Genomic DNA, 12,636 nt, shown 5'->3' on the forward strand with positions numbered 1-12,636 from the left:
GGCTCTCTGTCGCGTCGAGACCGGCCAGCGTCCTCTCGGCGCGTCGAGCCGCTGGTACCAGCCGTGGCTGGTACCGGCGGCCGCGGGGACTCCTTCCTCGCCTCAACCCGTGGCTGGTCAGCGACCGTCACGTCATCCCGAGCAGCCAGTTGATCGCTGCGAGAGCGTCCACTGGCCTGGCGAGAGTCGTGTGCACGACTCTCGCCAGTCTTCTGCTCCGCGCCGCTGTCTTGACGGCGAGCGAGCTCGGGCGTCAAAACTTTGGCTGGACGGTCTTCTTTGGAAGAGCGTCCACTCGTGCTTTCTCGCGAACGAGAAGCGGCGAGACGGAACCTGGTTTAGCGGCAGAACCGCTTAGCCAACAGGTGAGGACGCACCAGCCGAGGCTGGTGCACCTCTGGTCCCCGTCGACTTCTTCTTTGCAGAAGAAGCGACGGGCCCCGTTCCCGAAGGAACAGGAGGACCAGCAGAAGAGCTCCCCAACTCGCCTGAGCGAGCCGGGCCCTTAGAAGATCCCGAAGGAGTCTTCTTAGGGGGGGAGGAGGCAACCTTCTTCTTCTTCGGCTGTTTAGCCTTAGAAGTCGAAGGGGAAGGAGAGGCAGCAGACGACGAAGAAGACAAGACGAAGACGACGACGACACCTTCTTCCTCTTCCTCTTCTTCTTCGCCAGGCTCCGCAGGACAGACGTCAGGGTCTTCCATCCAGGAGGGAGCCGGGGCAGTTGCCGAAGCAACAGGGCCCACGACTGCAACCTGTCCGGAAAGACCTGAGACTGTGACAGCACCACCAACAGCAGGAACAACAGGAACAGGTCCGGGAACAGCAGGAACGGCAGGAACATCTGAAAGTGAATGAGCAGCAGGCACCTGATCTGAAAGGGAATGAGCGGCTGGGACAGCAACAGGTACGGCAGGCACGGCAGGTACCACAGGAGAGCCAGGCGTCCTGTCGGCAGCTACCGTCATCCTCGGCACTGGCGGCAGGTCCAGGGGGTGGGTACTCTTTGGGCAGCGGAAGTCCGGGGTCGGCAATACAAAGAACCCAGGTGGCGGTGGCACCGTCCTCTTTGGCACGGCAGGAATTGGTTTCTGAATTGCCGCCGTGGGTGTTACCGACATGACATGTGGTGTGTACACCAGGTGCGGTGGCATCTCATATGCTGGTGTCGAGATTGTGGTTGTTGTAGTGGTTACCGTACCATGAGTGACCACTGCCGACCCCGCCAACCGCTGAATCAACCCCTGTATGCTCGGCACTCCCTGCAGTCCCAGCGACTCCCACACCTGTCCCAGGTCGTCCTTCGCTGATGGCACACCTGCGGAAGCAACAGTCGGGTTAGTTAGAGGGGCTTCCTCGCGCCTGGGGGAAGAAGAACCCCACCCAGAGCGGACGGAAGACCCCGAGTACAACTGGACGTCCCGGGTAGACGGGCGCCCCCTCCTCACACTCGACGGATCGAGAGAGGAAAAGGACTCCGCTACCCCCCCCGCAGGGGAAGGCGCGAAACGTGGGGGCTGGCCGGGGGGCAGGAAAGAGGACGAAGTGTCCGTTACCAAAGGAGTCACTGGACTTTCCGATGACTTCTTGGGCGGCCTAAGTCTCTTCCTGCCCTCGTACAGCACCCACTGCGCCTCGGACCAATGCATACACGTTACACATGGCTCGTTGCGGGAGCACTCTCGCCCCCGACAACGAGTACAAACCTCGTGAGGATCTACATCAACAAACGATCTGAATCCTCCACATCTACGCCCCTCCAGCCCGGGACACACTCTACGGGCGACCGGAGGGCGTGGCGAAATCTCCATTTCTTCCTCACTCATCATAAATGAACAAAAGAAATGCAAAGTACTTACAATTACTCTCAATCACACAGGAAAAGAGGGCAAATACTCAAAACTCAAAGCAAACGACAAAGCGGGCAGAGCGATGACGAGCACGTCCTATCCACACACGGCCGAAAGCAAAAGTGATTTGTTTACCTCCCAGTCGCGCGGCGCGCGACGATCGGACAAGCAGTTAACTACCGTTCTCCCCTTGTTCGAAGCTTACGACCGTTCCAGCTGCCGCTATCTAACGTTCCTATTGGTTTTAAATGGACCGAGGTTTTGTATTACTTATCTGGAACACAACTTGTGTTTTCATACAACAAATTCACCCTGAATACGCTGGTGCTTTCAGATTTTGGATGCGTGTAAAATGTGAGGAGAAAATGAAGAATATGTCTTATTATGCTGCAACAGTAAATGATTCAAGTTTGACAGTATTGCTGAGAGAATGAGATCTGCAAGGCGTCGTCGTTGCGTTTGTCTCCTCAGCAAGAGATTTGAGTTGCCAATTAGCGATATGAAAGGATGCGGATGCAGTTTCGATAATATTTACCATGTTATATTATAACATTTTCTGAAAATAAATACACAGAATTTCCATTATAACTGTCGAACATTTTAAATCCAATATCATATAGTATGTCTGGGCATACCTGATAAGGAAAAAAATAATAATAATCAGATGCATGCATCTGGTATCATTAGCTCGACCCATGCGGGCGCGGGGAATCAACCCCAGCAAAGAAGTTGAACTCTGTGGAAAGACGACTTCAGACTCTTCAACTCAGCCCAAACTTTAATCAGGTTGTTTCAAGATATTGTTTCTAATTTTATTTTATGAATATAATTTCAAATGAAAGAGACATCAGAGACTTATTTGAGTGATATGAAATAATAATCTCAGTGAAGTAATAAACAACAAATAATTAAGAAAGATTGACTTCCTATCAGGCTGGGTCAAGTACGGTTGCAACATAATAAGACATATTCTTCATTTTCTCTTCAAATATTAGACGCATCAAAAATTTGAAAGCACCAGTGTATTCAGGGTGATTTTATTGTATGAAAATACAAGTTTTAATTCATCTTGATCGTATGACTTATTAAAAATACGATGATAAATAAAAACAGTTGTAAAGATTAAAATTTTTTCTCTTCACTACTCGTTGTAATTCCTTTGTGTTTTATCTAATTGGTTTCAGGAAAAGATTATTTAGTTGTACAATTAATACCGAATCCTTTGGGATGACAAAAACTTTATTATGTTTTGGAAAACGTGAGATAAATGAAGAAATATAAACATACTGCATGTTTTTCTAAGTCACAGACGAAAATATGACACAATGAGCGAGCGGCCCGACCTCCCGTACCAACCAATCAGAGGCCGCCAAACAAACGTCTCGTAGGCACAAGAATCTACCTTAAATGAATCGACTATACATATATTAACTGATCAAAAATTACAGGTCCAATACAATGAAAAATATTGAACACATGGTTAATAAATTAAACATTAACATTACTCTGCCTAAAGATATACTGTATAATGTCTATACTTCAAACCTCAAGCTTACACACTGCAACATGAAATTAATTAATGTTGCAAAAAAATAAATTTCTATTACAGTAACATCCAATATTCAAACAAAACTATTTGCCTCGCCATCACATTTCCCCTGAGTTCAACTAATAGAGGAGTCCCTCAATTTCAAGGTAATGTATATCTACCTGTATTAAGAAATGATTACGAAAACCACCATCTGATAAAAAATATTTAAAATTCAACGTTTATCAACACAAAGCTTTAAAGTACGTATTCCACTCACGTCATCATCTATAACACTGAGCTCATCTGCTTTGTTCTGAACAAACTTCTGGAGCTTCACAGCATCCCGATAGATCCTCGAGTCTGGTCGGTTGTACTGCTGCGCATTGTCGAACATAAGGTTGAAATCCTCGACCATTTCTGATATATACTGGTAGTCCCCTTTCTGAAAAAAGTTTGCAATAAATTATATGTATCCAGATAATGACTTTTGTGTAACCTACCTCACATTCACATACTGTACTCACTATAATATGCAAATTCCTACATTCAAAATCCAAACTACAGTTTACACAGACAAAAATCACTGGATTATGAAAGAAAATTTTATACACTACTTTACAGATTCTCATTTGGTTTCAAGAATCAACGACAGTTTCTAACAACATAGTTCTTCATCCGTGCAGGTAAACTCACATTTAAACATTTCTAAAGTGTTTTTAACTCTCAGAGAAGCAATTCTTTTCCATACAAAATACAAGTAAAAATTCCACCCTAAAGAGGGTAAAGAAAATGTAAACAAATGTTCTAAGTTTGTGGGCACTTGAAATTTGAAACTGCATCAAACAGCTCTCTTTACAAATCAAACAAAACGGTGAATAAATACAACATACCACAATCTTCTTTCGAATCTGCGAGAGCGAAATAGGATTGCGAATTTCGACGTAATAGTCAGCATGCCAACGTCTGTTTGGCAGACGCCTAAATGGCTCGGCAAGACAGTACGAAGGTTCTGAAAGGCAGAACATAAATCCATTACACACTCGGTACAGTTATAATAATAAAGCAGTTGAACCACACAACTGACCTAGTATCCAGTTTTACATGTGGATGACTTGGTTACTTCCTATGTTAATTCAATAGTTACATGGCTGATGAACAAGATTTTTTTCCATGTGTAAAAATGCCAAATACATTCATTCTCAAAATCAAAATAAGAATACAAAAGGGTGGACAAAGAAACTTCAAATTTCACAAAAAGTTTTCCATTGCAACTGACCTCCCTTGCTGATGACGACATGGAGGAGTGTTATATAATAAATGTATTACTACCATCACAGAATTGAATTGTGAATAATAAAACAGATAAATCTATTACATTAATTTTTTTTCTTAGACAAATCGTAGAGCCAGCCACGTGAGCTGATAATTTCAACTAAGATTCTGGGTAAGCAACCTTTCCCTACTAAGAAGCTCTCACACACCGTAGCATCATTCAGGAAGTCTTACATTAAATAGTAACTAGTCCATACTCTCAAGTGTGAAATGTCTCCACTGATATCTACTTTACCAGAGGGATTTTGCTTTTCCTGTATTAAAAAAAAAAAATCATAATTGATATGTGGCAGAAAAACTGACAAGTATGAGTTCAAAATATACTACAAACAGATAATTTTGTTACATCATTCAAATGAATGAATTAACCCTTAATGGAACTACATGATCACAAGTAGAAATAGCAGGTTGTGGGTGGTGGACGGAGTCACTCATGGTGAGTAACAATATTAAGCACCATCGATTTGGAGGAATCATGTGGAAAAGAGGTGCCTTTACTTCTATAGCCCATACATTCACTAATGGAAACTTGTACACTGGCTAAAATCAACTGGGAAGCTCATGAGAGAGTTAGTTGGGATCTTGACTTGAAGGCAGCATGTAATGCCTCTGTCTCCTATAAAGTCTTTTTATAAATTTACTTATAAATATACCAAGGGGTTGCTGTTGGTTTTAGTTCTTATCTTATATATGATAGTACAGTAGGACCTCGATAATCGCGGAGGATAGGGCCCAGAACCCCCCATGATAAGTAAATACCCGTGTTATCCTGGTACCCCCCCTAAAAATTGCTTTAAACTGCCTACTTTAATAATTAACCCACCCAAGACCACTATTTCAATGTTCATAACTGCCTACTTTAGTTCAAGCACCAAATATGTCTTCAACTATCACCTTAAACTAAATTCAAGACAGTTTCAAAGTTATTCTTTCCTATCTTCAATTTCCCCTTCATCAGATCAGCAAACAAAAGTATATTACCTATCAATTCCTTTCTATTTTCATGATTTGGCTGCTGCACCAAACTAAAAGTACATAGTATAACTATTTTGTGAATGAACACATTTATGATAAAAAAAAACATGATTTACTGTAAAGATTACAGCACCCAACTATAATATTAATGTATAAACAGCAAAATACAGCAATAAAAATCTATTTTTGTCTTTTGTTTACGTTTAGAATCAGCTGATGGACGTTTATTACCAAAAGAATTATTTTGGAAAACAATTTAGTTGCTAAAAGAAACTAATTTATTAATGGAATTATTATTTTTAACTTTGTACATAATAGTTTTATACATTCAACTTACCTGTCAGATATATACATAGCTATTACTCCGTCGTCCGACAGAAATTCGAATTTCGCGGCACACGCGGCAGGTAGGTCAGGTGATCTACCCCCCCCGCCGCTGGGTGGCGGGAATAGGAACCATACCCGTTTTCTAATTCATATTTTTTCTGTCGCTTGGAATGTAAACAACGTTTGCAGTTCCTCCTGATGGATTTTCGTGTTTCATCGCCATCAATCGTCTGGGCTAACTTTTACAGGGAAGTAATGGATCTTTGGTTCGGCATACGCTTTTGTTAACTTTTAGAATTTTTTGATAAAATTAACTTCGAAAATTTAGAAGATTAGTGACGTGTAACTACCGAAGTTTTCGGTAGACACTCATCCACTTTCACGAAAGTGAATTACGTATACTTTCATGAAAGGGAATTACTTATATTTATTCATTAATACAAATAAGTGTTAGAGTTTGATTGAGGAAATGTATATCTTTCTTCCTAGTTGGGGAAGTCAGAAAAGTAACTATCCTTTAGAAGCTTTATTAGCTCTTGTGTTAACGAGCAATTATAGTAGTAACAGTACTAGTAGTTGTTGCATCCTCATCACCTTCTTACTCCGCAGAATCTACAATATCATATTTGCAAATTGTAGACTTTGGATATAGTTCAAATGCGAACTCTTAGAACGTAAGAAGTGAATATAGTGTTCCCCCATTACAATGGAGGGTGCGTCTGATCGGCTCTGTCTCGCTCTCAGGTCTAGACCTCTTCCAAGCTCACAAGCCCAGAGGAGAAGGAATGTCGAAAACCAAAAGTAAGGAGGTTTCAGAGAATCCCCACCGGTCAGGCGTCCCCTCGGCAGGTTCTGTAGAGCGTCCCAGACTGCCAGGGATAGCCATTGGAAAGGCATCCTAAAACAGTGTTTCTCCCTTTTTATGCCTACGGTTCCTCGATGGATAGAAGAACTTCAAATGAATGAAATTGGCGAAGATCCTCGTATAATGCCTTCTGGTAGAATTATTAAAACAAAATGAGAATGACATTAAATCGATCCACCTTTCGGAATCAGGCGACGATTTAGCGCCTTCTAATATTAGAGATCATTCGATAACATTTGTGATAAAGTCATTGTTCGAACATTTTTTTTTTCGCAACTAGACGAGAGCGCTATCCCATATGGGGGTATGAAATTGTATTTCAACATAAAATTCCCCATCGGTGCATTTTTAGATATAAATCTATATGATGAGAACGATTTAGATTGTTTGTCAATCGAATGAATTATATGGATCTCGTTGAGTGATAAAGCATATATGTATGACTTTTAAGCTTCTAGCTCCTACAATGCTTAAGTTATGCTATAATGGTCAAGTGAAATCCTTACAAAATTTCCTAAATTAATACGGTTTACCTTAATGTAACAGTATTATAGAGGATTCTATTACGCTAGAGTATGAGTTATATGATGCTATCGTGTCTTCGAGAAGTGATCGGAGAAGGCATATCTTTATTGGTGGATTGAGAGTAGGATAGAACATTTTTCTTCGTGTTAGAAGAGGTTTCCATGAATTACCAGTACCCTTCTAGGACTTTCCTAGGAAGGAATAGGTTTAAAAGAATTGTTTAGACGACACCTGTTTAGTTTCTAGACTTGTCGAAGTATCGTTAGCTTAATTATGCTTATATAAAAACTTCCTGAAGTTCGATAATAATTTATTAGATTCCTTTATTTAATGGAGTAACTGGCAACTCTGGAAAGGGAAGGCCAGACTGCTTTCGCTTTGAAGACCAACGCAGTCGCAGTACCATCTTGTTCTCAGTCGTGAGAGGTCGTTTACAGCTCTCTCTCCTGCGGAATGGGATAACTAACTGTATCTCTTCCCTACAATCGTGGTCTTAGCCTCGTATTGAGGAAATACTGAAGCTATCATAAAAAATATTGTCTGCCTTTTGTTAGGAATCTTTCAATAAGAAGGATATTACAACCTTTCAATGCTGTTTACCGTAGGTAACATGATTAAAGGATTCTAATGCAGCAGAACATGATATTATTTAATGCACTCATACTTATGAAAGCATGGCTTATTAGAATACATACTTAGTGAGAAGAGAGATGTAATAGAGATTCACTTCAAGACTACGGTATGGTTAAGTCTTTCGAGAAAGGACACAACCGTATTTAGAATCGGATATTGCACAGAAGTTGTATGAGTCTGATGGGAAACATTCTTTTAGTGGGAAATGGTTTCCCTGAATGGATTATACTACGTATATAAAAGATTTTCATAATAAGAACGGAATTAACATATGAAAGGATGTCAGGTACCATAAAGACACAGATGTTCTGGCACATAACATAAAGATATTTAGTAGGAGGCGCCACCCTGGCGCAGGTTGCGCCATCCTGGCGCAAGTTGCGCCACCCTGGCGCAAATTGCGCCAGCTTGGTGCAATAAGCTTAGAGCACCATCCAAAATATTTTCTCGTTTGAGCGAGTTATTAAATAAAAGCAATGCAAGAATTGCGAGTCCGTGAGAACCTCGATCGACGATAATAACTGTTAAAGTATGTCTAACATTTATTGCAAAGAGTTGTGAGAACCTGCGAGAAGTCTTCTTCATAGATCTCTTAGCAAGAAGACGAACAGTCCTTTCCTGTAAGCCTGCTTCCTTTTCCTCAAACCATGCCATAAGGAATCATAAGCGCCAGCCAGACGCCTGGCTCTAACTAGAAAATAATTAGTTAATAGATATACCTTAGAGCTAATTATGCTTTCCTACATAGAGCTGGGAAGTTACTCAGTCCCTCGCATTGGAGTGGTCCTTCTCGTTCAGGAAAAAAAGGGGGGGGGGGATACGGAAGAATTAACCGAGGAAAGAATAATTCCCCTTCCGATATACTCGTATTAGAGGAAAATTGAGAAGAAACATCCAACTATGGAAGTACTGTAGAATTATAGGATTCTTACAGCACCTCTTCTTATTTTGATATCGAGATTTCCTGACCAAGGTTGCAAGTAATAGGCCATAAAGGCTCCAGCCAGGCTTTAACCAGGCGATAGGCGCCAACCAGGCGCGAGGCGTCAGCCAGGCGCGAGCGCCAGGCTTTAACCAGGCGATAGGCACCAGCCAGGCGCAAGACATCAGGATCTCAAATTTCTCAGTATTTGGAGATAGACTTTCCAAGAGTTTCCTCTTTGAGAACTGACACAAAGATCAGTTTTTTCCTGACAGGGACACAAGTTGTCGCACAGGCGGCCGGGCCCTTGTCAGGATTAACTGAAATTGCGGAAGTCTCTAACAAGAACAGACTTCTCATGTCAGGTAATATAGTGGTCGCGTGAGCGACTTCTTTCCTGGCAAGAGGAGTTGTTTTGGGAGAAACTCTTTTTGCCAGATCAACCCCTCTACTGACAATTATTCTAGATATCGCACAGGCGAACGTAGTACGTGTCAGGATAAGTGGGTTCTTCTGCTTTATAGACCTTTACATGGTGAAGAGAACTGATATCTTTAGAGGTCTCTCGCTTTCCTCAACCTTATTAGACAAGTGATAGAAAATATATCGGACTCATAAGTTAATCTGGGTGCAGGTTTTAGAAAGACCTTGGCAACCCCTTTTTTTATTGCACGTTTCGGCTAGTCCCTTGAACCATGCAGCTCCTCTTTCTCCTCTTTCATTGTTATTAACAGGATGGTATATTATCCTACTCCTATGTAAACATATAACAAGGGAGACCTTGTAATGTTTTGGTACTGGAAAAGACTCGTAGGAGCTCTCAGTATTGGTGAGAGGCGCTTTCAAGTATCTGAAACCGTACATTACGGCCTGATGTCCTAGGATAGGAATCTTGAATGATTCTCCTCGATCCTGGATCAGTTAGTAGGAGAATAGGATAATAATAATTTGTTTTGCAGAATAACGATGATAGAATTTCCATTCTCTCGTTGCCCAGGCACGAGGACAGGAAGAAAGCATGAAGAGAGAGGTAGCACTATACCCATCTTTATGTTATAGAAAGGGGGAATAAATTAGTCTTTTTCCCCTAAAAGATAACTCTTTACAGATGTAAGACAAAGGGAGTCAAGAAGAGAGGATATATGTTATGCCTCCATTTGACTTAGAGAGTTGGATTCTCAGAGGTCACGTTCTTCTCACAGCAGGTTTTGGAAGTCTTTGACGTCTGATAGTCTTTCAGCATCTATTTTAAATGGACCTTAACAACTCCCTCCACTCTGAAGTCTGTCTGCGTGCAAGACTGACCAGAATTGGACATGAATGAAGGATTTTTCGAAGTAATGACAGTAGTCCATGGTGATAATAATTACTGCAGATCGTGCTTGAGGGAATGATGAACTGTTCCTCCTCCGATCCTCTGTGACCACAGTAGCGGTTTTTTCTTCCCTTCAGAGGGAAGAATACCTTGTATTATCTGCTCAAGACGCAGTAAAAGGCTATACTCTTGTCTCTATAAAGGGATGAGATAGAGAGCATTAAGATCTTCGGATCTTACACAATACCTCCTATACGACAAGTCCTGAGATATTTAGTTTTTCAATGATCCTATTGGGCCTCAGTATTCCGTGTTCGACAAGATGGAACTGCTTACCCATCATGAGTTTCTCTGGTACTAATCGACAGAAAGGGTACAGTGAGAAATTTTGGGCTTGGAATCTGGAATCAATCTAGAAAGCTCGGCAATGGGTTCCTGCCAGCATGGTATGTTTGGCAAAACAAGGAATGATAACTTTTTTTTGTTTTTTCCTTTTAGTCCTGGATCAACGCTTCAGATAAGGATTCGTTGTCCAGGCATGTATTTACGTGGTATCTACAAAAGCAGATAAGTTTAAACGTTTGCTGACAGTCTCTTGAATACGATGATGGCTCAAAACTACTTCCAGAAGGTTCGAAGAGATATATTTAAAGAGCCTAGAAATCGGGAATCCTCCCAATTTCAGTCAGTCTCTCCTTAACTTCCAGGCTCTTTCCTACCTTCGTGCAATGAGAGGAAGATTTGCAACGAGAGACTCGTCAACATGTTAGGAGAGTGCTCCGTAGCAACTGAAGTATCAAGTATGATCCTCCTCGAGGAAGACTGGTCTCTCGACTATTAGATTTCCTATCGTCTACTGTATGTAGCCGACTAAAATTACCTCCCCTTGTTGCAGAGGCCATAAGCTCAAAGTGAAAGAATTGCTTTCCACCCTTTTCCTTTCTCCTGATAAACGATTGTGATGTTCAGACTTTGTCCGGGGAACAAAGTAGCGCAATCAGCGCCAAATGCACAAACAGGCGTACGACGCCAGAGCAAGACAGTTCAAATAACACTTCATTGTCTGATGAGGAGAAGGAGTAGGCCGCTCAATCTGGCCGCAGATGCGGCTAGAGTCGAATAAATCGGCAACTAAAGTTCCGAGTGACATCGCCAGTTTTCATCGAGACTCTTTAACAGGCTCGAATCTCCAGCAGTGGGGAGAATCAGCAGTGCGCGAGCTCCAGCCAGGCGCGAGGCGCCATCAGGCGAGGCGCCAGGCTCTAGCCAGACGCGAGGGAGGCGCCAGCCATGCGTCAAGCCAGGCTCTGGGCTTCATCAGAGAGATCTGTTGCAAGAAATCCTGGTCTTCTTTGAAGAGTGGAATCTCTACAGCACTTCTTGAGTAAACTTTGGATGTTCCTTCCAAACAGCCAACGGAATTAAAAGCGCTTTGAAGGCGAGGCTTTTACAATTCTTGTTCTTTTCCATAACATAGGTCGTGAGAGTCATATTAGCTTACTAACGGGAGATGCAACTCTGTGTTGACTTCTCTTTGCACGAAGGAGATCAAGTGGGCCTATGAGAGATCCTTCTCTCTCTGTTATACGTGTCCACGGATGCGTTGCTGGGATAGTGAGCCGGCCTGATCCTTACTAGCGATTGAATTTTTTTTTAATTTTAACATAAGTGTATTATTTTCTGGGGTTATTTGAAATGAGTTTGGGGATAGCTCTTTCAAATTAAGCACAAACCCTCGTGTTAGGAGCAGTGATCGGATCGGTGTTTGTGCTCCTTAGATTATGCCAATAGCATTGGTGTATTGTCATGTAAGTGGATAAGACCCCATTGACAAATGACACTAGATCTGTCAAGTAAGTGATAAGACCCACATTGACAGATCTACAAGAACTCTTGCCATAGGTCACATCCTCGCTGATGCTTCTTGCGACAGAAGCAGACTACTAGCAATAGCTAGGAAGTCGCCCTTCGTCTAAACACATGGAACCAAGGTTTTATTTATTTTTGCCTACAACGTATGTTGTTTTACCTGTCTATTATCATAGCTGTCTTTTACCCTCCACCAATGGTTGATATGTTTATTGTTATTATACAATTAAGTTGTTCATACTTACCTGGCAGATATATATATAGCATGTAATTTTCTGACGTCCGACAGGAAATTTCAAAACTCGCGGCACACGAGTGGTCGGCCAGGTGGGGTTACCCATTCCCACTGCGCGCTGGGAGGCGGATATCAGGAACCATTACCCATTTTTTATTCATATTTTTTTATTATGCCTCGTCTCGCTGAGGGGAGGAGGGCGGGCACTTTAATTATATATATCTGCCAGGTTAAGTATGAACAAACTTATTTGTATAAT

The 12,636-nt window shown here is 42.1% G+C and overlaps 1 protein-coding gene across 6 annotated transcripts in view; it reads right to left on the reverse strand.

Annotated features, from left to right (window-relative positions):
* Positions 1-12,636, reverse strand: part of LOC135225597 (protein polybromo-1-like) — a 102,478-nt gene that overhangs the window by 54,227 nt on the left and 35,615 nt on the right. For all 6 annotated transcript variants that reach the window (XM_064264888.1, XM_064264887.1, XM_064264891.1 and 3 more), the window contains exons 8-9: positions 4,270-4,388; positions 3,657-3,821 (exon numbers count right to left, since the gene is read on the reverse strand). In XM_064264888.1, coding sequence (XP_064120958.1) covers positions 3,657-3,821; positions 4,270-4,388 — 284 coding nt within the window. The remainder of the gene's footprint in view (positions 1-3,656; positions 3,822-4,269; positions 4,389-12,636) is intronic.

The sequence above is a fragment of the Macrobrachium nipponense genome, chromosome 13 (assembly GCF_015104395.2).
Source record: "Macrobrachium nipponense isolate FS-2020 chromosome 13, ASM1510439v2, whole genome shotgun sequence".
Lineage (NCBI taxonomy): Eukaryota > Metazoa > Arthropoda > Malacostraca > Decapoda > Palaemonidae > Macrobrachium > Macrobrachium nipponense.